The following is a 26,542-nucleotide window of genomic DNA, read 5'->3' as shown; positions in this document are numbered from 1 at the left end:
CCCCCCACACTCCTCTTCCTCCGCCAGTGTCTACCAGAACTTTAGGTGTGTGTGTTTTAAGTGGATTAAAGAGCTGTTGCCCTAGCACAACAAATCCACTTTTCAAAAAGAGAGAAAGTGCTGGACTTTTTCTGGTTTGGAACATAATGGGGAAATGCACTGAAAAGTGGCATGAACAAATGACTAACAGGAAGATGTATAGATGTATATGCAAGCAAGTCAGGATGAGTGCTCATTGCCATAAAAAGGTAGAGGTAAAGGATCCCTGGACAGTTAAGTCCGGTCAAAGGCGACTATGGGGTTGTGGTGCTCATCTCGCTTTCAGGCCGAGAGAGCCAGCGTTTGTCCACAGACAGCTTTCCAGGTCATGTAGCCAGCATGACTAAACCACTTCTGATGCAATGGAACACCGTGATGGAAACTAGAGCAGCGCATGGAAACGCCGTTTAACTTCCCGCCACAGTGGTACCTATTTATCTACTTGCACTGGTGCGCTTTTGAACTGGTAGGTTGGCAGGCACTGGGAAAGAGCAATGGGAGCTCACCCTGTCACAGGGATTCGAACCACCGGCCTTCTGATTGGCAAGCCCAAGAGGCTCAGTTGTTTAGACCACAGCACCACCCGTGTCATATAACCACTCTGCAAACAAATCAAATACTCAATTAAAACTGATCAGAACCTATCCCCCACATAAACTGTCTGCAAGCAAATCATAGTGTACGTTGAATAAATCTTCTAGGTTTGTTTGGTTTTTGTCCCACTTCTGTTGTGCTATAGCATAAGCGTGCCCTTCCAGTAGCATTGAGAAGCAATCATAGGGCAATTAATGAAGCAGAGTGATGTATGGATAATCCAGTATAAATACTCCATTAATGCACTATCAATGTGTCAAAGACATGTTTTAGGATACATGTTTCGCAAGGAGGAGGACACCCGTCTGGAGAAACTCTGACTGCTTGATGCCATGTCATGTAACCCCTGACACAAACAAATCAGAACGAATGCTCAGTAAACAGGGGACTGTTGTCAAACCTGCCTGCAAACTCTGTGGAAACAAATAACAAAGAATGCTCAATAAACAGGTTGTCTGGAAGCAGCCCAGGTTCCCCGCAGGGAATACTGAAAATTCCTGGGATTCACCACCCCCTTCAGCACCAAAGCAAGAGGAAGAATGTCTTTGTTTTGGCCAAGAGGATTCCGTTCCTGCCACTAATGGTCTCCCACAGACTTTCCCCCTATAAGCTAATGTTTCCATGCTCGGTCCCACCTACGGGCACATGATAAAAAGCTCCCTCTTTCTTTTTGTCTCTGCCCTCTGCTTCTTTCCACCAGATGACCTCCTGCACTCTTGCATGCCTGTCCACCACCTCTGCCTTTCCCTCTCTCCCCCGCCCCACCTCACAGCTTTTAAAATTTCTACAGTGAGATATTTGCAGGGCTGAAGCTTGCCTTGAAGCCATTGCAGAAGCCATGTTCTTTGTTGGTATCAGGAACCTCCGGCCCTGCAGATGTTGTGGAACTACAACTCCCATCATAATGATCATCAACAACAACAACATCATTTAATTTGTATGCTGCCTTTCCATGGTGAAAACCATGCTCAAGGTGGCTTACAACATGAAAAGATTTACATAATTGCAAATGTAACTTAAATAGAAATAAACAATAAATAATACTTATCAAAATACCATAACTGAACAATTTCCACATAAATCGTAAGATCTAAATATGAAGGTACGGAAATTTTATGTCGATAACAACAACGAAAACCCCCAAGAAAAATCTCTAAATAGCCCAAGAGTCTGTTCAGCAGTCTCAGTTTTTACAGCTGGAGTCAGGGCCCCACCCTCCCAGGCCAGGTGGGAAAAGGCCAGCCAGGCAGGGAGTGTTGGTTGCAAGAAAAAAATAAACATAGAGAAGAGAATTTCCTGGATGCCAAGATACAGGTTTTGGGCAAGTACTTTTTGGTGACAGAACCCCAGCAGAGATTTGAAATCACAAAACATGCTGCAAATTAAAGTGTGGAAATATAGGCTGTTAGGCCTGTAAAATAGATCCACCCAAAGTTTTCCTCTTCCCCCAACATAGAAAAAGACCACACATTCGGTAAGTTTAAAAGAATTTACCTACAACTCTCCAAAGATCCGATTCATGTGCTTTTCCATATAGCATTCATATAAAGTTACACAGGCAGTAAAACCTGGCAGTGGTAAAAGTTCCTAAATTATTGTGATAGGAACTCAAGAGTGGCTTGTAGGAGCCATGCAGTCTGAGCTTCAGCAACCAGCTAAGACATGGGTTGAGGAGGAACAAAGTCTTGATTACATAGTCCCTCCCAAGGTGAGCTAAGCTTAGTGGTACAGCTTATTCTATGGTATTAACACCTTCATGCATTAAATAGACTTGGTTATATGAGGCTGGTTATCTCACAGGGAGCAGGTCTTCCAGGATTCATGGCCATCATCCCTGGTCATTTGAGGGCTAAACGTTCCCCACACCTGGTTTCTATGGTTGCAAAACAGGGACAGACAACATTTTTGTTTGAGGGCTGCATTCCTTGGGTGGAAAGTGGCTGGGAGCTACAAGACAGAAGTGGGTGGGGCTAAAGCTGGAAATAGGTGAGGCCAAAGGTGAGTGTGGCCAAAGCAAAAAGTGCCCCTCTCTTTGCCCCTAATTCATTTATCATTTATCCATTCTTACTCTCACACACAAGCCCCACAGTTTTTGTTCCTTGGGATGGAAATGCCCTTCTCACATGCCAGAACCGCAACACATAACTAATATTTAATTAACGTGTCCAACTTGCTGCCATAGGAGATAGGGAAGACTACTAGAATAGATCACTTTAAAAAGGAGGATCAGGCGAATTCATGGAGGAAGAGTCATCTGCAATGAGACAACAGGTAGGACAGAAGTGGGGAATTTAACACCTGAGCCCTCCAAATGCCCCTATTTGGCCCTTGGGACTCCCTGCAGGCCACGCCCCCTCATTAGCCACCTGCTTCTCCCTATAATAGTAATAATATTAATATATTTATATGCCGCCCATCTGACTGGGTTTCCACAGCTGCTCAAATATGCTGAGCTGTTGTTTTCTTTCACTGTATTTTTTCTTTCACTTTTGTTTTTTTTTTACAAAAGCAGTTTATAAAAAATATCACATATAAACAAAGACATCCCCCCCCCTAAAGAGCACAGGAACCAATAAATAGCGGGAGTTCTTACCTGAGACTGTGCATGGGAGGTGCTGTTGCGACGAGATTGGCCTGTGGCATGCCACTCATGACATCTGGGGAGGGTGAAAGAGCATCCCTGCATGACCATTGGCTGCATTAGAACAGACGCTCATGAGGGCATATCTGCTTTGGAACACTAGAAATGGAAAAGGGAGTGAGCAGGAATTACTTGATCACTTCATGGACTCTTGATGAGCCACTGACCTGATCCAGCAAGACTCTTCTTAGATTCTTATGGGCTTTTAGAGAGTTGGAAGGGCACTCAGATGCAATCAGGTCCAACCCCTCTGCTAAATGCAGAATCTGCAATGTTGGATTATCATCATCACCACTATTACCATAACTGATTTACTGATCTCTTTCTAAATTGTTCCATGGGGTATTTTAGGCTGGGAAATAGTGACAGACCTCAGGCTACCAAGTGAACTATGTGTCCGGGGGGTGGGGGTGGGATTTGAACCCAGGTCTCCCAGATCTTAGTCCGACACTTTAACCCAGTGCTTCTGAAACTTTTGTCCACACCTGCCACACTTTCAGAATAAAATTTTGCTCATGCCACACCACAATTTTTAATTAATAATAATAAATATTTTGATACTACACTGAAATGTCTAAATGTTTTTTTTAAAAAAATATTTATTAATAGTTTCAGAGTAATAGGAAAAAAATAGAAAATACAAAAAAACAACACTACAATACATAAAAAAGAAGAAAAAGCGCAAAACATAAAAACCAATACAGCAATACAACAACAAAAAAGAAAAAAAAGACACAAATCCCAAATTTCATATCTTTAACTTCCATTTGCTTGTTTCATTGACCTCCTCACACCTCCCTTTTTGTATTCTAGTTTAATTAGTTATTTCAGCAAATTCTTTCCATCTTTCTCAATTTTTGTTAAATAATTTATCTTAACAATTTAACCTAATAATTAGCTCAACAAATCCTTTCCATCTTTCCCCATATTCTGTTATACAAATTACCTTAATTTATTTAACCTTATCGTACCATAAAGTATCTTAAAGCTCGAATCTTAATACTCAAATATACATAACCCCTAATATCATTTCTGCTAGAGTCATATAGTTTCATTCCAACATTTTCCTTAATATTCATTGATTTTACGCTAATTCCCCAAATAAAAAATTTTCTTTATAATTTTTCTTCCAATCTTCATCCAACGTCTCTTCTTCCTGGTCTCGGGTCGTGTCAGTCGTTACTGTCCATTCCATCTAGTCCATCAACCTGGAAGTCTTATGTCAGAGGCCCGTAAGTCTCTTCCATGTCCCTTCTGCAGATCTTCTTCTTCTTGTTTATACTTGCCCTTTTCCTTGTCATTTGTTGGTCTCTTTCTTAATTTCTTTCCTTTCTCATTGAGGAGTAGGTCTCTGGGGGGTTCCAACCCAAAATTGTCTCCATCTCCCTTCACCAAACCCGCCCATTCCCCACAGCCCCACTCCCCACAGTCATCAATGTAATCCAAAAAATATTTAAAAACATATTTCAAGGTCTCTCCAAAGTTAGGACCCTCCTCAGCTCCAGACTCCCCCTGGCCCACTCCAACTTCAATCTTCAATGACAGCGGCTTATACTCCTGTAGGGCTTTGGGTTTCTCCATTTGTATTATTTGAGGTGCAACTGCATCCTCCTCCATTATCTTCTACACTTGCTCAGTCAGTACAGGTTCATGAGTTGGTCCCTGAATGGTTTCTGTATCAATATTCCCTGTTTGTCCACAGTTGTCAACAGTTGACAACAGTCATCAAGTCCATTTTCTCATTCATCAAATCCATCTTCTCGTGCATCTGTTTCAGCAAGGCACTTGTCTTGCATAAAGCAAGCACCCAATCTTCCTCCCAGCTCATCTTTAGTCAAGGTCAGAAAACACTGGTCCCACGATCTTAATCTCACAGCTGTTGAGTCCTCAAGTAAACTGCAGCAACAATTTAACAAGCTCCCTCTAGAGGAGACAATTTCTATTTGTATCCATTTTTTTAAGGCAAATGCAACAAAGGAAAATTACTTTCATTTTTCAGATATTTTTCAGATATTTTGTTTCTTTAGAATGCAAAAGGCAACATTGGAATCAGTCTATTTCTCTTCTTTAGCTATCTGTCAAAGTATTCCATTCACAGCCAATGAACCTCTCCAACTATTTCTGTCTCTGACACCCCGTTCCCAGGTTAGAGATGGTGGAAGTTTATCCTTCTTCACTCCCTCTCCTGCAGGGGTTAAACAAAGTTCTCCCCCCATTTCTCCTACTTCCAAGGGGGTTTCAGTAATTATAAATGAAGGAAATTAGACTTTTTTCACGGCTTTCCAGGCTTTAGTTTACAAAGTTTTTGCTTTAGTCTATATACAAAAAGCGGAAGGCGGACTTCCTGTTTTGAACCTTCCTGCTTCAATGCCAAATTAAGATATTTCTTGATCCAATTTTCCGTTTCTACTCACGGGTACTTGTTTTGAATCCAATTGTCCACAGGAAAAAGTCAGCGCTCTCCGGTAATGGCTGTGCGGCTTCACTCCGTAAAAATAGCAATCAGTTCGCAGCACCGCGCCACTCACCCCACTTCACTACGGCGCCCCAAAAAGGGGTTCCCGGTGAGTAGGGGGGGCGCTCCTGGTGCCCTGCTGAACCCCACGTTCCCAGGCTTCCTCCGCCTGGGATTTCTAGTGGGTCCCCACCTTCGCCGCGGTGGGAAGACCCAGTTTCTACGGAGCCCGTTCCTCCGATCGGAGGAACTCCACCATTCACCGATGGCGCTGACCCAGAAGTCCCCTGAAATGTCTAAATGTTTTGATTTTCGTTATCTTCCAGCTACAATTGCTATTCTCTCCTGCCGCACCAGTGTGGGGCACCACACCCTTTGAGAACAATGCTCTAACCACTACACCACCATTGGTTCTATAACTAACTCCCCACTGCTATCACTATCCAGTGATGCTTTTGCCATTTCTGCTTATTTTTTTTGTACGGCTGTGCACTTGTCATCTCCAAGTGCAGAGCTGCAAAACAACCGCCCATGAATGGATGTATAAAAAGAACCCTTGTCAATCACAGTGCCCTGATTTTGCTCAGTGAAGAGCAGGGCATTTTCTTAGCCCTATATGGGACCTGCTAGAAGTTCTCCTAATAGTTCTGCACCATTTTAAGAGACTTGCGTACAGAACTCCATCCCAATGTCACACTCACGGGTTTGTCATTGAGTAAGCTCTGGAGTTACGGGGCTTCCTTTCCTGAAATGTGGAACTTTGTTCAAAAAACCCTTGTTCTCACGGCTTTGAAAACCTGAATGCTTCTTTAACTCAGGTTTTTGTTCCTCACCATTCAAGCTATGCCTATTGCTATAAAAGGAGCCACTAGCCTATTATGGAGGCAGAGAAGACATCTGACATACTTCTGCTCTGGGCTTTTATTATGGAGTTGCCTTGGGTATCTCGCTGCAATAACTGAATTTAGGTTGGGAATATATAGATAATGGAACATCAAAAAATCTAAGTCCCCTCTTCATGCAGGGATTGAGTTTGGGTTGCTTTTACCCTCACGGCCCATTAGTGATGCCAAGGGATTTCTCTTCCACAGTCAGATGGAAGCAGAACTAAATCATTCAAGGTTTGTCCTCATAGGCAAAGTCCTAGAATATGTTTACTCAGAAGTCCCATTCAGTAGTAGTTCCACTTCTCCCAGCTACTGGTCCTTTAGTTAATCATTTCCTGGTAGCTCTCAGCTAAAGAAGCTTTTAGTTAGCTGTTTCCTACTAACAGCCCTAACCATCAAAACATTTTCTTATTAAATATTAATTCATTCCACATTAGGAAACAATTAATTAAAAGGGCCTGGTTGTGTGTGGGAAGACTAATTATGTCTTGCAGGACCAGGCATCGGACTTCCCATACCCCAACTTGTATAATAAGCGACCAATGAGACTGGTTTTTGGTCAAAACAGGCCACAACTTCACTGAATACAGATGAAAGAGGTTTGGCTTGGACGTGGGGCAATCTAAATACTTCTGGCCCACCCGCCAAAACGGATGTGTGGTCAATCCAGGAGAGGGTTCCTAAGATTTACATGGCCACTCCTCCCTGATCTCTTTAACAGGATACCCAGAGTTTGGAGGTGCAAGCAGAGACTACAACCTCCCCTCTGTCCAGAACAAAGGATTGCCCCAATGCCCAACCAGTCGTGATGATTGCTATGAGGTAGGCAAAACCACCAGGTCAGTGCCAATTAACCTGGTAGGCAAATTCCTACCCGGCCCCTTGAAGGAGGGCGAACACCATAGCCACAGCAAAGTCATTGACTATCAGCTTAAACCGAGGGTGGGTGTGCGGGAAAACCTGGAGCAGGAACAAACAGGCTGTGCCCCAGGTGTAGGCTGCTTAAATGGGCACGGGGTGGATCCGAGGGAAGCCCACCCACAGTTCCATTGGCTCCGCTCCTGGCACAGCCCAAGTCCTGGCCTGCATCCTCATTTGCCAAAGCAGGGTGCAGGCTAAGATCCAGTTCCTGATAGGAAGAGGGCTTACGCCCCCTTCACCTATCAGGAAGGGCACAGCCAGTTTGAACTGGGGCGCCAGTGAAGCCTCCTCTGTCCTGCAATGCCACTGTACGAAAAGGGTGAGCAGGCTTGTAATTATGCCTGTTGTTCAAGGGCAACAAATGGACTTTAAAAACAAGCAAAACAATTGATCTTTCTACTATTTTGTAGATTTATTTGGGTTGCTTTTTGTTCAAACAACAAATAATAAGTGCAATAGTAATAACAATAATGATATTACTATTGTTTTTGTTATCATTAGGCCCGAAGCAGAGACAAGCCTCCATAAGGCTTTGCAAGGCTTTCCTGGATAGGTTGGACTTGTTACTAAACCTCCATCAGATGTCAGAAAAGTGACTGCAAACTGGATATTAAAACAGATGGGAGGGCCATGCCCCCCACCACAGACATGCAATGGTTTGGCAGCGATATCATCTGGTTTCCTCTGCAATAACTGCATAAAATTAATAATGTTATTTGCAGAAAAAACGCTTCATGTGGAACTAACCTTGTTCAAATGAACCAGTTTTCCCTTTGTGTACTGTTTGGAGGCTCTAACCACGAGGTCACATGATGACCCAGCTGTCCTTACTTCACTCTTGAATACAAGATTTTCAGTCGGGTTCACCCCAGATAAACCTTCGGTTGCACAGCCCAGAGCAAATCCAAATGGAAATAAGACCTCCCAAAACTGCAACCCTTTAGAGGTCATTTGCTCTGACCTGCCTACCTAGCATACCCAAGGCAGTGTTCACACCACATACATTTAAAGCAGAAGACCTGCCCCAGAGAATTCTAGACAGGTTTCTAGCCCTTAGTGGTAAGGGTAACCTTTGAAGGGTGTGGACAATATCTGGTCAAAATTCGTAGCAGTGGATGGGAGGAGAAAGATCTCCAGCTGTCATAAGATAGGCCAAGTATAATGCAAGGGGCAGGGACTGTGACAGCAAAGTGTTGCTGAACTACAACTCCTATCATCCCTGAACATTGGTCATGCTGGCTGGGCTGATGGAACTTTGAGTCCAGCACATTTCCCATCCAATGAAGTGGGCTTGCTGCTATGTGGTGCCGCAATACATTTGCACTCGTTTTGTTAGATCCCTAAAACTCGCAGCCAGACTTATCTGACAAATTCTTCTCTTCCATTTTTTAAAAATCCGTTGTACTCCACCCACCCTTTCTGTCAAAAAGTTTCTATTTCCTGCTTGAAGTTCTGCCACTCCTGACATCTTGAACAATAGAGTCCTCCCTATCTATCAGCTCTTATGCACACCCCCACCTGATCTCTGGTCAGTTTTACCTGTTCTATGCACTGTTACAAAACAATTAAATATGCTTCCCTAATACTAAGGATGTATGTCAAACTCACAAATCCCTTTGCATAAAAATAAATAAATGATGACTGCTTCATGTGTACATGTTATGGGGGAATTAAAAAGGAATAATGCAGTCATAGAACTGTAGAGTTTGAAGGGACCCCAAGAGTCATCTAGTCTAACCCCTGCAGTGCAGGAATCTCAGCTTAAAGCATCCATGACAGAATCACAACAAACTTAACATCCACTGATTATTCCCCCCCCCATTTTTTAATTGCAGTGAACAAAAGTAATGGCTATTAAAAAAAGGAACAACGAACGCTTTGAAAGCCCCATAATTGCTGAACATTAATGCAGGTCAGATGGTCATGTTTGACTGTTAAACACGGGGATCTGCCAGTTTGATGGGTGCACTTATTAGTACTTAGACCAATTTCATTGTTTTAACTGGCAAAGTATGAATGGGGCTTTAAACCTTGCATTGACTACCTTTCTCCAATTCTTTGCCTTAATTTAATTAGCAATGTTCCTCTGCTTTGGGTCAAAGGGTCCACTCCTGACTTTCCCCATAACTTCTCTTATTTGATTGCCAACTTTGGGTAGGTAACTGATGGCCACATAAAGCTCAGAAGCTGTTAGGCACACCATTAGGTTCCAGAGGCTCTCAAGTGTATCTGTTATCATAGAGGTGGGGAAACACGGATTATCCAGGGTGTTGCCTGCCATAACTTCCCACAATCTCTTTGTTTTATCTCAAGATGTTAAGCAAAGTTAAGGCCTTCATTCTAGCACCAGAATCATCATCAACCTTCCACCTCTCCTTACCAAGACAATGATTTTGTTATTATAGCTTCTCTCTCTTGGGAGATTTGCAAGGAGAGGGGGAAGATGAGAGAGGGATGGATACTGTTCAACAGCATCTGCGGGCAGAAAACAAAGAAGGGAGTCTTCAAAAGACAGAACAGGTCTCATTTTCCTATGTAACAGAATCATTCGGCTAGTCCTCTGGAATGTGTCAGAATCGGGAAAGGAAAGAATCAGCGTAAAGCTGCCGCTCATCTAGGAGGAAATTCTTAAGAGAGGGATAAATGGAAATGGAAAGGGTTCTTCGGACGCCGGGGGGGGGGCCGGGGGACGGACGAGGCGAATTCCAAGGTGAGAGGCCCCTCCCCTCCTCAATTGCTGAGGACACAGCGCGATAAAGAGAGAGCAATTATGGGGATGGTGTGTGTGTGTGTCGCGGGGAGGGGGTGCATTTGTAAGGCTGACTCAACCTTGATCATTTTTTATTGCCTTCTGCAAATAATCGGTGGTAGGCCTACCTTGTTTTTCTTCTGGGGTGGTCAGTGGGGAGATGGAGCTGCCGGTGACTGGCTCAGCAAATGAGGTGTCGGTTCCCCCCGTGCCGAAGAAGCATGCTAAGGTTTGGGAGGCGATCCCATCTCCAATGGAGCGGCGGGGGGGGGGCGGAGGAGGAGGAGAGACTTAGGCTTGCTGTTGGCGGCGGCGGCGGCAACAGCAGCAGCAGCTGTGAAAGCGAAAACGCTGTTGCTGGACCAGGAGAGGGAAAAAAGGATGGGGAAGAGAGAAGGGGGTGGGCAGCAAGCGAGAAAACCCCGGCAAGGAGGAGGGACCGATCCCCAGCGTCGGGATCGGCCCCCTGCGTGACTCTGGAGGTTCTCCGCTCCCTCGGCTGGGAGACTGGCTGGGCTCCCTTTGCGTTATTAGGAAACGAGGCGCTCCATTGCCACTAATGCACACGTTAGCTGCTGGTTCGTAGAGGTCGCCTGTGTCTTTAACATACGGAGACGGTGAAATCCAACAGGTGATGATCTCTCGATCTCTCCCTGCCTCTAAATCGCCGTTGTCACTTGAGCCTGGGGACTAGGAAAAGCTTCAGCACCTGGCAGCTGTGCACAGGAGCCCCGGCAGCGGGAAGAAGTTGGCAACTTTCGGGTACCTCGACAGAAACGTTGTGGTGAAAGGAGCTAAGGCATGGGGAGGACAGCCCGTGGCCCTTTCTAGCCATATGCTAGACTCCCAGACTCTTTGCACTCATTGGCTAGAATACAGAAAATGCACCATAGAGTTTGCTTCCTAGAGATCAGCCAGAAAGATACTCACACTTGATCTGGCAACCTCTGATGATTTTTAATCTTCAATTCTTATGAAAAAGAAGGCAGGCATCCTATGAGAAGAGGCATTCTGTCTTCTCTTGCACTTATACAAGGAATGCCTCTAAGATATTGCTTGCAATGGCACAAACACACCTCTTAAATAAAAATAGATTTCCCTCTGCTCCAAATGTTTATTTATCTCTAAGTGTATACAAAAATTGATCCAAACAAGACTCAGGTTAATAGTATAAATTTTAGCATGTAGATGGCTTACACACCAGGATAAAAAAACACCTAATTGCTGTATGTAAAATGAGTAACATGCAAACAGCTGCTTGCCCTCTTCCCTGAAAGCGCTGCTTTTAATTCCATGACAGCTCCTGCTCACCTAGCAGTTCGAAAGCACGTCAAAGTGCAAGTAGATAAATAGGTACTGCTCCGGCGGGAAGGTAAAGGGTGTTTCTGTGTGCTGCTCTGGTTCGCCAGAAGCAGCTTAGTCATGCTGGCCACATGACCCGGAAGCTGTACGCTGGCTTCCTCAGCCAATAAAGCGAGATGAGCGCCGCAACCCCAGAGTCGGTCACGACTGGACCTAATGGTCAGGGGTCCCTTTACCTTTACCAACTATGCCACAACTGGAACAGTATCCTTCAGTCCCCAACAATTTATAATCCCCCACCCCCGAGGTTGAAAGAATGGCATAAATAATAAGAACAAGAATAAGAATTCAATTTATCTGAAGATCCCAGGGCGGTGTACAATATTAAGAACATAATTTATGTAGCATAATAATAAAAGCAATAGAACAGACACAGAAAAAAAATCATAGTAACAGTCCTCTCGCTTTTAAAAGGTCATAGATTGCCTAATGGCTGAAGGACTAGGTAAAGACAGTGCTTTTTTCTAGGAAAAAAAGTGTCAGAACTCACCACCTGCGGCCAACCCAGACACCATCTTGAAAGAAATGAATTTGTCTGGTATGATTTGTTTTTGAGAAACCTGGTTGGTAGTTAGTTACCTGGGTCTTCTTTTCCCCCTTGTTGCAGATGGGGACATTTGCCCTTCTCCAGTTGGCAGTAACTTCACTTGCTCTCCAAGGATTCTCAAAGATCATAGACAAGGGCTCTGAGATTACATCTGCAAGCTCCTTTAGTACCCCTGGATGCAGCTCATCAGGTGTTGGAGATTTGAATTCATTTAATGTAGCTAGGTGTTCCCTTACTACCTCTTTTCCTATCTTGGGCTGCATCTCCCTCCTTACATCATCCTTATATAACATCTGTTATCACCAGTAGAGTATCTTTCGTTTTGGGTGAAGACAAAGGCAAAGTAGGTGTTGAGTTCAGTGGACCCTCTGGATATGGATTTAATTCATTCCGGGGGTCCATGTACACCCCGAAAAATTCGTAACCAGAGGTGCTGTTTCTGCGCACGCACACAGTATGATAGAACACTTGTGCGAGTGTCTGAGCAGTGAAACCCAGAAAAATACTTCCAGGTTTGCTGCTTTTGCAACCCAAAGATTACTTATCCAGAGAGGTATGTAATCCAAGGCTCCACTGTAGTTCCACCCTCTCTCCGTCACTCAATAGCATTTCTTTGTCTTCACTGCACAGAGGATCTACCATTTACCGTACAGACATAGCCAAATAAATGTTTTATTTTTTACCTCTCTTGCAAGCCTGAGCTCATTCTGAATTTTTGCCTGCCTGACCTTCTCTCTGCAACTGTCAACTACTTGTATATACTCCTCCTTTGTGATTTCCCCTTTCTTCCATTTCTTATGTCCTTCTTAAATCTCAGTTCATCTGTAAGCTTCTTATGCAACCCACACCAGTTTCCTTAGATGCCTCTCACTTTTCTTTCTTGTTGGAACTGTCTGCATTTTGCCCTTCAATATTTCACCTTTAAAAAACTCTCATCCATTTAGGATTCCCTTCTCTTTGTGTATTTGTGACCAGTAGCTACTTAAGCTTTATGAAATCAATCTTCTTGAAGTCCAGACCACACTTTGACTACATGCCTGACTACACTCATCTGTGCCTTGCCTCTGTATCATGAAATCTAGGAGGATACGAACACTTCTTTTCAAGTTTCCAAGTACTTTCATTTTGTCCATCAGTTCTTCCCTGTTGGTGAGGACCAGGTCCAACATAGATGATCCCCTTGTTGCTTCTTCCACCTTCTGCAAATGCGATTGCTGAGTGCTTTTGCCAGGCTGGAACGTGTCCCTGAACTGCAATAATGCCTCTTGCTTTCCCGGAGAAGCTGTGTGTGCAGAAACCTTTGAATTTTGTGTGGCTGGAATGTAGCCTACAGTACAAAAGTAAGAGCCACATCCATTGCTCTGCCCACTTCTGTCTCAGGCTTTATACACTACTCACCCCTGAAACAGGGACCCCAGCTCCTGGGGGCCAAGCCCTTTTGGCCCCCCCTATATTTTTTGGGTAGGGTGCCACCACCACCCCAATGTCCAAAGAGCAGAGTCGACTACAGAGCATCATCAGTGGCTGGCTCCTTCTCCTGCTGTGGAGGCGAAGGAGGGTTGGAGCAGCCTCCGGTGGCACTGCTGCCAAGAGCAGGTGAAGGAGGAGCCACCAACGTCACCCCCCCCTGCAAGTAAGTTGAGAGCTAGGCACAAAGACAAGTATCATAAGGGGGAGTGTGAGATGTGGAGTGCTTAACTTAGGCAAAAGTGATTTTTACATTTTGGTATGTTTGCTTTGCTTTTGTTGTTGTTCAGTTTTAAATTAATTATTTGTATTCTCTGCACTGTTAACAACTGTGATAGCTTCTAGCAATAAAGATTCAATCAATCAATCAATCAATCAATCAATCAATCAAGAATTGTCTTTGAATGCTGAACAGAGGCTGTGCTGTACAAGAAATGCTTACAGAGCAAATAGTTCAGTGACTTGTGAAAATAAGGTGCAAAATGTTAAAAGTCAAGACAAAAATAAACACAGTTTTTATCAATGATTGTGGAATTATTGGAATGTATTGAAACTGAAAATCATAAATTTCCTTCTTTAGCAGGGATGAGACTTCAGGAAGCCTTGATAATATATCCTGGAGCTATATGGAAATATATATATAGAAATTATGGGTTTTGGGAAGAATTTCAGTAGAGGCATTGAGACACTATATCAAAATCAGAGAGCGAAACTGATTATAAATAATGAAAAAATAGAAAGTTTTAAAATAATGAAAGGGACTAGGCAAGGTTGCCCACTGTCACTGCTACTGTTTATTGTGGTGTTAGAATCACTGGCAATTGCAATAAGACCCAGAAATAAAAGGAATAGTAGTAGGAAATAAGTCATACAAAATAAAGGCCTTTGCAGATGATTTGATAATAACTACCGAAAACCAGGCAGAGAGTTTACCAAAAATACCAGAAAGAATTTTTGAATGTGGGAAGGTGGCAGGATTTAAAATACCTTAAATATAAATAAAACCAAACTGTTGGCAAAAAAATTGCAAGCACAAGAGAAAGAAGAATTGCAAATAATTTCGGGTCTGACAATGGTTAACATGGTCAAATACTTGGGAATTTCGTTTACAATTAAAAACAACAATCTATTCAACGACAATTATACAAAGACATGGAAGGAAATTAAAAAGGATTTAGAAATATGGAATAGGCTGAACCTGTCGCTCTGGTGGAGAGTATCCACAGTAAAAATGTGCTCCCTAAGATAATGTTCAAGTTTCAGATGATCCCAGTGATAGGGGGGATGGGATGTTTTAAGACATGGCAGAATGACTTATCAAGGTTTATCTGGTAGTGAAAATAACCTAGAATTAAAAACGAATTATTAATAGACAGTAAGAACAGAGGGGGATTCGCACTGCCAGACCTGAAACTTGCTTAAGTTGGTTAAAAGATTGGAAGACATTGCAGAACTCAGATTTACTAGATTTGGAAGGCTTTGATAACCGTTTTGGGTGGCACCCAAACCTGGGATATGAAAAAGTTATAATTCATAAGAGGCTTTCTGAATCATGTTATAAGGAAGCCACTATATAAGGTATGGGGAAAATACAAAGATTTATTGGAACCAAAAGCTCCCTGGTGGCTATCCCCTCTGGAGGCCATTGTAGTGAAAAGAAAAAAAAAAAATGGAAACAAACTGGGCCACATATAAAGACCTATTAGAAGAGGAAGATAATCAATTGAAAGGCCCTTACAGCACTACTGTCAGACGACAGCAAGTTTGGCTTTATTGTAATAGATGGTAGTGGTGCACTCTTCAGAACTCTTCAAGGAAACACCAGAGAGGTGCTGCACAAGTTCACAGTCGATCTCCCAAAGAAGCATGGAAGAGGAGGTCAGTCTGCCTTGCGTTTTGCTCGTTTGAGAATGGAGAAGCGGCACAACTATGTAAGGAAAGTAGCAGAAACGGCTGTACAGCTGTTCATTTCTGGCGACAAGGTGAACGTGGCTGGTCTCGTTTTAGCTGGGTCAGCTGACTTCAAAACTGAACTAAGTCAGTCAGACATGTTTGATCAGCGATTGCAGTCCAAAGTACTAAAGCTAGTTGACATCTCATATGGTGGTGAAAATGGATTCAATCAAGCAATTGAATTGTCCACTGAGGTCCTATCTAATGTGAAATTCATTCAAGAAAAGAAACTAATAGGCCGATACTTTGATGAGATCAGTCAGGACACAGGAAAATACTGTTTTGGTGTTGAAGACACTCTAAAAGCCTTAGAAATGGGAGCAGTAGAGATCCTGATAGTTTATGAGAACCTGGATATAATGAGATATGTTCTCCATTGCCAAGGCACAGAAGAGGAGAAGATTCTCTATCTGACACCAGAACAAGAAAAAGATAAATCTCACTTCACAGATAAAGAGACTGGACAGGAACACGAGCTGATAGAAAGCATGCCTCTGCTTGAGTGGTTTGCGAACAACTACAAGAAGTTTGGAGCCACGTTGGAGATCGTGACAGATAAGTCACAGGAAGGATCCCAGTTTGTGAAAGGATTTGGAGGAATTGGAGGTATCTTGCGGTACCGAGTGGACTTCCAGGGAATGGAATACCAAGGAGGAGACGATGAATTTTTTGACCTTGATGACTACTAGGTAGTCGACCTGGGTCTGGCAAAACGTGCCTCACCCCTCCATCATCCAACCCAAGGAGAAAGCTTGCGATGGAATACAAAACAGATCCCTGCCTTAGAATTGGAGTTTTTCCAGAACTTTATCCAGAACACCGGGTTTAAAAGAAGAAGAAAGAAGCAAACCCTACTGATTTGTCATAGTGTCAGTACAGCAGCAATCTACTAAGTTTCTATAATGCCATTTTGGACTAATTAAAAAAAAAAATCCCAGTTTTTACTTTTACTTAATGGTGAAATTGGTTGCTCTTGTATTTTATGAAAATGATTTTTTTAACCTTCATGCTACATTAACTGCTGTAAAACCTTCATTTGAAAAATTAATAGATTATACTGGTTTGTTTCTTAAATTGATTGGAGGCAATTAAGTCGCTGCGTTTTGCAGTGAGATGACCCATTTACATGGCGTTCTTGGCTTAGACTGCGGAAGAAGAACCTTAGGAGGTGCACTCATTGCTCTAGGTCTACAGGGGTGGAAGTAAAAGAAAGTGCAAAAATTCAGAGAAATAAGACATCACCTAACAGGCTGGCTACAATATTATCAATTAAACAAGGTTTTTAAGACAGACAGGAAAAAGGGTTTTGCAATGGAAGAATCAAAAGTTGACAAAGAATTAATACAAAACAAGAAAATAATAATATCCAGAATGTACAAACTTCTTTTAGAGTGGGAGGTGAAAGATGAAGAGGTGAAAGAAGGAATGATTAAGTGGGTGAAAGATTTTGGTAAAAATATCCAGCTGTCGGCAGGGGAAAGATTATGGAATAAAGAATGGAAATTTACGGCTTGTTATACACTAAAGGAAATTTTCCCAAAGATGCTCTGTAAGTGGTATATAACTCCCAGCAAACTGGCCAAAATGTATAAAACAAGATCTAACATTTGCTGGAGGTGCAAACAGGCAGAAGAGACACTGTTTCATATGTGGTGGGGCTGAAAAAAATAAAAATCAAGAATTTCTGAAATTTATTTAAGAGGAAATGAAGAAAAATGTTAAAGCAAACCTTCATAAAAAACCAGACGCCTTCCTCTTGGGCATTTTAGACTCAGATATTTCAAATGAAAAGAATGAGAATATTCTTATATGCTATAACAGCAGCAAGAATATTAATTGCAAGAAAATGGAAAGGAGAATTAGTACCAACAAAAGAGGAATTGCAGGATAAATTATTTGAATATCTCCAACTAGCAAAAAAGACAATTAGGAGAGAGCCAAATGTTCAAGAAGGAGTGGGAAATTTATAAAGAATATTTTAAAAAACAGTGTCCTCAAGTCAAAACCTGGACATGCTTTGATTAATTTTCTCAAATTACAAGATTATAAGTATAGAATTCAGATAACGGAAGAAATGGGGAAATGATCAAAGAAGCACTTTAACAAATAGATAAGACAGACCCACTTTGAGGAAGACGGAAGTCTACTGGATAGGATAAGTAATTGGGAATTAAGAACACGGTAGCATAAGTTTTTTAAGAACTTATGGGTTTATGGATGTATCTATGCTTCTCTTTTTGTTATTATTTTATTATTTTAGTTAATTTGTGTATGTGTGCGTTTGTTAAGTAAGAAAACTAATAAAAAGCAGAGAGAGAGAGACTTCCTGAAGCCACCCACTGGCAGGTTTTGCTTAAACAGTTGAGTTTTCCAAGAGGCTCCAGCTGCACCCCCTTCCAAATCTGCAGGCTCCTGATTTATTCATGGCATTAGGAATGCACAGCACAAGCACTAGGAAGTAGGCCAACATGAGAAGAGAGTTAGAACACACAGCAAGTAGTTTTTGCCATTCCAGCAGAAAGAAAAAAAGGGAGAAATCGTTAACTCATTGAAACGACAAGGCTAAACAGATTGGAAAGGTCTGTCCAAGAAGAAAATGAGGCACTCCTCAGTAAGATAAAAACACATCTTTCCCCTCCCTGCACAGAGACTGATTAAAAGATGGAAAGCATAGCATGGCTTTGGAAAACAGTCTGTAGGTGTCTTAGGGCAGAGTTAACTCATTTCCCAGATGCAGTGTGTGCACAATGAATACTGGAAAAGAGAGGGGTCTGATTCCCAGACACTGCTGCTGCAAGTCAACCACTAGAAGTCCAATGAAACAAATGAAAAACATGCAACAGTAATGCTTGCTGGGAGGCATAATACATCTTCAGCACAGCACTCTGGCTGCCTCCTCTGGAACAATAGCAGTTTAACAGCCTAGTTGTGCAGTGACAAACTGGCAAATACGGGCAGTCACTTCTCCATAAAAAAACTTTGTTTTTTTCAGCAACATAATGTGGTTTACAGCTGAACAGCTGCTGGTGCCTTCCTGATTACAATATAATGAACCCCCACTAGGAGGTGAAGAACATAACATGAACAGCATCTGCACACGGTTTCCAGTGATGCACACTTGGTTATCAGCAACTATTATGTGTGGGTGAAAGCATGCGCTTGATTATATGTTGCTGCTGGATTGCTAAGGACAAGAACATGCTCTGTCTTCCAAGGCTGATCAAGCTTTGTTCCCTTTGCCAAAATACTGTCACCTACCAGGGAGGGCCAGATTCTACACTCTGAGCCAGATCAACAGGTTAGGCAAACAGGAGCAGCGCTATATGAAATGAAAGTACTTCGTTTTGACCCACATACCAGGCAGGTTGCAGAACGTGTAATAATGTAAGGAGGAAAGTGCTTACTGATTAAGAGAAGGAAGAATGAGAACTTGAAGAGTTCAGTTGAAGAGACAAAGACAAAATTTCAACAAGCACTGGGACTGATTAAGCTCTGCCAGCTATTTCAGCTTTGGGGACTAGAATTTGTCGGTAATAATTTTAGAAGAACAGTAGTCCACATCCTCTGGCAGATACCAGTTTTTCTTTTGTATGTGTTTAATGCCAGCCAACTGCTGATGCTATTTTTAGTTACTTCTCATTTTACACATTGCTTGTTACTTACTATTATTAATATTGTTGTTTTCAAAAGGAATAAGGGAACATGACCCCTCCTTAATAAGCACTGGTTAATTTTATTATTATTTCACCATTTATCTTGATGGTTTAATCCAGCACAAGTGAAACATTAGCCCAGTTACAGATAAAAAAAGCTATTCATACAAGAAAAGGGCTCATCCAGAGAGATATAATTTAAGCTTTCTCCATTGCAAGGGGTGTGTGTTAACAAGGATGCCCTCTTTTGCAGCCCTGGGGACTGCCATCTTCCCCACCAAGAGGACTAGCTGATGCTGCTGGGGGATTGCCAACTCCCCCCACTCAAGGGGACTGCAGAGTCCTGCAGGGACCAGGACCATGGGCGGGCAGGCAGCATCGGGAACATTTGCTGCCCCATCTAGGTGTACACTGGATGCTGGGGCAGCTCTATAAAGCTTGCCTGCCCTGGGGGAGGGGCCGCCAGCAAAGGGGGTTGTCCTTTTGGGAGCTGGCACTTTGGGGGTGCGATGAGGGTGTGGGCCAACCCCCTTGTGCCAAAGTTACTGTTTTAATGAGGATGGGGTTTTAACTTTGGGGTGTTTTAAAGTGTTTTAGCTTGGGAAAGGTAAAGTAAAGGTAAAGGTACCCCTGCCCGTACAGGCCAGTCTTGACAGACTCTAGGGTTGTGCGTCCATCTTACTTAAGAGGCCGGGGGCCAGCGCTGCCCGGAGACACTTCCGGGTCATGTGGCCAGCGTGACGAAGCTACATCTGGCGAGCCAGTGCAGCACACGGAAACGCCGTTTACCTTCCCGCTAGAAAGCGGTACCTATTTATCTACTTGCACTTTGACGTGCTTTCGAACTGCTAGGTGGGCAGGAGCAGGGACCGAACGACGGGAGCTCACCCCGCTACGGGGATTCGAACCGCCGACCTTTCGATCGGCAAGCCCTAGGCGCTGAGGCTTTTACCCACAGCGCCACCCGCGTCCCATTTAGCTTGGGAAAGAGTTATTTTAATTTGTATTTTAGATTACCATTTTACATTATATTAGTTATTTTAAGGGCAGAGGGACAGGGTGGGGCAGTTCCACGCGGGGAAGGGTGTGTGCATTGGGATACTCAATCTCAGTGATCACAGGTAGGAGGAGTTATGTTAGGACCAGACCACGTCATTACCGAGGAGGGAGGTTTAGTCATCATTTGAAAACCATCCCTGCCTCTGGGTTTGATCCTGACCGGAAGGGGTACTGGTATCCACATGACCTTAAGGTGCTGCTGCGCAATGCCAGGACAATGATTCACAAGACAATCATTCCCAGGATTACTGCCATCAATAACCTGATCGTGGATGGAGGAATTGACCTGCCATGTGTAACAGAGACTTGGTTGAACATGGCAGATGGGCCTGTTTTGGGGGATAAGTGTTCGGACCCCTGGGAGCTCACTTGTGGGGTGCAGTGGCAGTGGCGGAGCTTCATGCTCCAGCACGGGGGGGGGGGTAGAGCACGGGGGTTGGGGGTTGGCGCACCATCCGCAGGGGCGTGGTGCGCTGCCTGTGGGGGTGTGGCGCCCCAGCGCAGGGGGCAGCCATGATAGCACCCCACCGGGATTGCGCTGCCGGGGGGGGGGCGGTGCACTCCCTCCGCACTCCTCTTTCTCCGCAAGTGCCTCAGGGCTCTGTCCTCTCCCTCATGCTTTTTAATACCTACCGTATTTTTCGCTCTATAAGACGCACCAGACCACAAGACGCACCTAGTTTTGGAGGAGGAAAACAAGAAAAAAAATATTCTGAATCTCAGAAGCCAGAACAACAAGAGGGATCGCTGCGCAGTGAAAGCAGACTCTTGCTGTTCTGGCTTCTGGGATAGCTGCGCAGCGTGCATTCGCTCCATAAGATGCACACACATTTCCCCTTACTTTTTAGGAGGGAAAAAGTGAGTCTTATAGAGCAAAAAATACGGTATATGAAGCCACTGTGAGAGATCATCAGGGGGTTTGGACCGGGTGTTCACCAGTATGCAGATGATACTGTTATAAGAAAATATGTATTAATAAATATCAATAAAGGTCAATCCCTTCCTTTCTCTCACCCATGTTTCTATCTTGTACCAAACTATAAAATGTCGATCTTTTCTGAACTTGAATAATGTATGTGTTTATATACTTTGTACCAACTTTTATCTTTTCTGAAAATGCAGCTATGCCTAAGTCTTTTAAACTCTTTCATAAATGTATCCACATGGTTTTTTAATATATCTGTATAAATGAAAGCTAAGTGTAACTCCCTGAACATGCACAATGACAGTCCAAGCACTAATACAGTGCTACAGCTCCATCTACAGGGTCTGCAGTGATATGACACCAATTCACAAATGCAACTGTTTATTCACAAGCTACCGTATTTTTCGCCCTATAAGACGCACTTTTCCCCCTCCAAAAATGAAGGGGAAATGTGTGTGCATCCTATGGGGCGAATGCAGGCTCCTTGGCTTCAGCGATAGCAATGCGAAGCCTCCAAAGCCTGAACTCCGGAGGCTTCGCATTGCTTTCACTGAAGCCAGGAGAGTCTGCTCTTTGAGGCTGGCGGTGGGGTAAATCAGCGCTTCCCCCCACCGCCAGCCCAACAAGCTGGGTCAAATAGCCCGCAGGAGCCGTGCACCCTTTAAAGAGTGCGCGGCTCCTGCGGGCTTTTCCACAAGGAAGTAGAAGGGACTGACTGGCCAAGTCAGTTCCTTCTCCCTCCTGCGGGCTTTTGCGGGAGATGGGGGAATTCCCCCACCTCGCGCAAAAGCCGTGTGCTCTTTAAAGGGGCTGTGCGGCTTCTGTGGGCTTTTCTACGAGGTATGGTAATTAATAACTACCATAACAAAACTTCACCAAAACGCTTCCCACAACTGCTCACCTGTAATCTCCGAAATCTCCCCCCTGTGACGTCTTCCGCTGTGCTGTAAGAAAGTATAAAAATCTGTGTCTTCTTTTGTTCGGGGTTCTCCTTCCTTCGTACCACATTGGGCGTTTGGGAGCAGGAACCCCTGTTGCAACTGTGCTCTATATTTTGCAATAAAGGATCAGGCATAATCACCACTTTGCTTTGAATTACATCTGGTTGATCTCTGTCATTTTATCTCTGACTGGGGGAACCTCATTGGACGTTATACGCTTCCTGGACCCTTACGGGGCAGGGAATTAATGGAAAATCAATTGCTCTTAACAGTACCCAGCTCTACTTCTCCTTTAAATCGGAACCAGTGAAGGTACTGTGTAAGTGTCTGGAGGTGGTTGGAGTATGGATAGCAGTAAACAGATTGAAGTTGAATCCCAAGAAGACAGAAGTACTGTTCTGGAGGGATGGGGATGGGGAGTGTGTGGGGTTCCTGGTCCTGAATGGGGTAACTGTGCCCCTGAAGGATCAGGAGCACAGCCTGGGAGCCATTTTGGACTTACAGCTGTCCATGGAGGCACAGGTCAATTCTGTGTCCAGGTCAGCCGTCTACCAGCTCCATCTGGTATGTAGGATGAGACCCTACCCACCCATGCACTGTCTTGCCAGAGTGATACATGCTCTGGTTATCTTAGGCTTGGACTACTGCAATGCATTCTATGTGGGGCTATCTTTGAAGGTAACTCGGAAAGTTTAACTACTCCATAAGACGAGACAAGGATGTCCTCTTTCTCCATTATTATTTAATCTCTGCCTGGAACCATTAACAAGAGCAATAATTCAGGATGAGCATATCAAGGGTGCAAAACACAACTAAGATAATTACAAAATTGTATTATTTGCGGATGATATCCTTTTATTTATTACAAAACCAGAAGATACAACTCCAAAAATTATAAAAACCTTTGGCAGAATATCAGGATATTCTATAAATTGGACAAAATCAGAGATTTTACCAATTGGGCCAAGGGCTACATTTTATAGAAACCAGCAATTTCGGATGTGCAAAGACTTTATTAAATACTTGGGTATAATGATTTCATCAGATATAGACCAAATTGTAAAATTAAATTTGAATCAAATTATAAATGAGATTTCTTTTGATATTGAAAGGTGGGGACCTCTAAACCTCTCCCTTTGGGGAAAGGTTAATGTCCTCAAAATGAATGTTGTTCCAAAGCTTTTATACATTCTTAGATGATTACCAATACATATTCCCAAATTTTACTTCCAAAAAATAAATAAACTATTTATATCGTGCCTGTGGGGTACAAAGTCACCAAAAATATCACTACATAAAATGCAACTTCCAACCAAGGAAGGTGGCTTTGGTCTCCCAAATCTGGAACTATATCACCAGGCATACCTGCTGAGTAAGACTAATGACTGGAGAGCTAGCAGGAATCCCAATTGGGCTACTCTCGAGTATAGTTTCTTTGAATCTCTTGTAGGGTGGACTAAACTTGGCTCCAATTTTATGAAATATCCTATTATCCTGGAGACTATTAAAGCACCTATAAAATGTTTGATGAATATAAATAAGAATAATAAGGATGACCCCTATCAACATGAGAAATTAACAATATGGACCAAACCAAAATTTAAAATTGGAAATCAATAATAATTTGGCAAAACTGGATGAAAAAAGGTATTTTGACATTGAATTAATTAATTGATGAAAATTACAAATTTGTGGAATACAAGACTTTGCAAGTAAAGTACGGATTAACCAGTGAAACACAATGGCAATACATCCAATTGAAACATATGTTGGAAAGGCAGTTTGGCCCTGAGGCTATAGCAGCATTGGAAACACCCATGCTGCTTCAAGATTTAATCTCTGCAACAAAAACAAAAAACTCTACACTTGCACTATATAAAACCCTACTCAACTGGAAGAAATATGAATTAGAATATGATAGACAAAAGTGGAGTGAAGAGTTAGGGGTACAGATAACAAATGATATATGGGAGTCAAGTATAAAATCAACAGAAATAGCCTCTATGGATCTAAGACTAAGACTTATTCAACAGAAAATAATATTCAGAGTCCACTGGACTCCAGCAAAATTATACCATAAGAAAATAACAAGTACAGACAACTGCTGGAGATGTGGGAGTAAAAATGTGAACTTAGTACATATGATGATTAACTGCCCGATGATAAGATCATTTTGGTGTGAGGTGAGGATATTTACAGCAAGAGTAATAAAAAGAAATTGTTATTTAGCGGAATTAAATTTAATTCTAAATTATATTCTGGAAACGTGGGAGATTACAAGGGGTCAAAAAAAATGGATGTACCATGCTATATTGGAAGCAAAAAAACTTGTTTTGATGAATTGGAAGAGCTGCAGAAAGATTCCATTGAGTACATGGATTGATAATATGGACAGACTAGCTACATATGAACGAATTGCATGTCGAAGCAAATTAAGAATGGATAAATATGAAGAAATCTGGAAGGAATATTTAAGTGATAAGGTGGATAAGTGGTGGGAAGTAGGGGAAGGAGAGAGAGGCGGGAAAATATTGCAAATCTGAATTGTCAAACTGTGTTATTAGTGTTATTATGGTTTTTGTTGTATGTGTCTTTTGCGATTGTTGTTTGTATTGAAAAAATGATTAAATAAATTTTAAACAACAAAACTACTCCATAATGCTGCAGCTAGACTGGTGACTGCGAGTGGTCGCCAGGATCATATAACACCGGTCCTAAAGGATCTACACTGGCTCCCTGTACATTTCCAAGCACAATTTAAAATGTTGGTGCTAACCTTTAAGTCCTTAATGGCCTCAGCCCTTTATACCTAAAAGAGTGTCTCCACCCCCATCTTTCAGGGTCTTCGAGCGTCTTCTGGTGGTTCCCTCATTGCGATAAGTGAGGTTACAGGGAACCAGGCAGAAGGCTTTCTCGGCAGTACCGCCCTCCCTGTGGAACGCCTACACAACTTTTAGAATACAGCCCTGTACTGAGAAGTTTCTAATGTTTGATTATGTTTTTAAATGTGTTTGAAGCTGCCTAGAGTGGCTGGGGCAACCCAGCCAGATGGCCAGGGTAGAAATAATAACATTGTTGTTGTTATTGTTATTGTTCACATTCTCAGTTGAACCATTAGCTATTGAACCAACAGCATGGAGATAAAAGGAACAAAAATAAAAAGAAAATGCACAAAGTAATGCTTTTTTGCAGATGATATAGCAATTATGCTATCCAATCCAAAAGCTGCAATGCCTGTATTAATGAAACAACTAAGTAATTGTGGTAAAACACAGGATTAAAATCAACAAATCCAAATCAGAAATAATGTACCGTATATACTTGAGTATAAGCCAACCTGAATATAAGCCGAGGCACCTAATTTTACCATAGAAAACAGCGAAAACGTATTGACTCGAGTATAAGCCAGTTCACCACACCACAAACCTGCTGGTGGGCCAGAGTGCGTGTGCACCCATGACAGAGGGGGCGTCTCTCTCCCCTTCCCATCCCCCTGCCTATCTAGGGTGCTGCCGAGAGGCAGAGGCAGCAGCAGAAGAACAAGCAGCCCGAAAGGGCTGCTTTCAGGCTGCTCGTTCCTCCTCCACCACCACCACCACTGACAGTGAGCGGCTGCTGGAAATGTGCTCGAGTGGGACCCTCACTCGAGTATAAGCCGAGGGAGGCGTTTTCAGCCTAAAAATGTGCTGAAAAAGTCGGCTTATACATGAGTATATACGGTATATGGGCATTTCCTCTAACCAATCATTCAAAAATGGATGAGTTTTAAAATTTGCCATGAAGTAATAAAATATTTGGGAGGGCAGATAAATAATGATCTATCAGTTGTAAAGAAAGACAGCTTCACATCATTATTTTTACAGATATGATGGGATTGTAGATCTTGGAAAGATGTAAATTTATCAGTCAGAACGCGTAGCCGCTTTAAAGATGGTTATCCTTTTGAATTTTTTGTTTCTCATTCAAGTGCTGCCAATTATGATTGCAGTGCTCAATAAACAAGTTTATTTAGGAAATTAAAACAGAGGGATAGCTCAAAAAGGGACATTTCTGTGAAAATTATAATAATAATTATTATTCATACCCTACCTTTTTCCCTGACAGGACCATCTTGCTCAAACAGAAACAGGAGAAAAACATAAAACATGCATACACACTATTTATTTAAAACATACAGATTATTACAGTAAAAACTACACCAGCCCTTTCCTTAAAAACATACAAGTTTTCAATATCACGATAAATCACCAGCTAAACATCACAATATTTTGATATATCACAATGTTGAATTGAATTGATTTATTATGGTCACAGACCGGAAATTATCATGGGGTCTGAAAACATTTTGT

The 26,542-nt window shown here is 42.7% G+C and overlaps 1 protein-coding gene and 1 pseudogene across 7 annotated transcripts in view; one reads left to right on the top strand and one right to left on the bottom strand.

The window, feature by feature from the left end:
* DRP2 (dystrophin related protein 2) overlaps positions 1-10,571 on the bottom strand; it is a 58,105-nt gene extending 47,534 nt beyond the window's left edge. For 3 of the 6 annotated variants that reach the window (XM_082208342.1, XM_082208345.1, XM_082208344.1), the window contains exons 1-2: positions 10,415-10,571; positions 3,227-3,373 (exon numbers count right to left, since the gene is read on the bottom strand). In XM_082208342.1, the coding sequence (XP_082064468.1) occupies positions 3,227-3,334 (108 nt within the window). In that variant the 5' untranslated portion in view covers positions 3,335-3,373; positions 10,415-10,571. Of the gene's footprint in view, positions 1-3,226; positions 3,374-9,917; positions 10,013-10,414 lie in introns of all 6 variants that reach the window. The other 3 variants (XM_082208343.1, XM_082208348.1, XM_082208349.1) reach the window with 3 other exon arrangements.
* A 4,814-nt stretch (positions 10,572-15,385) lies between these two features.
* Positions 15,386-16,659, top strand: LOC309524026 (eukaryotic peptide chain release factor subunit 1 pseudogene; annotated as a pseudogene). Its single transcript has one exon. The product of its transcript is annotated as a eukaryotic peptide chain release factor subunit 1 pseudogene (transcript).
* Positions 16,660-26,542: the final 9,883 nt, after the last annotated feature.

Source organism: Podarcis vaucheri, assembly GCF_965113315.1.
Source record: "Podarcis vaucheri genome assembly, chromosome: Z".
Classification (NCBI taxonomy): domain Eukaryota; kingdom Metazoa; phylum Chordata; class Lepidosauria; order Squamata; family Lacertidae; genus Podarcis; species Podarcis vaucheri.
This window is presented reverse-complemented; position numbering and strand designations above follow the sequence as displayed.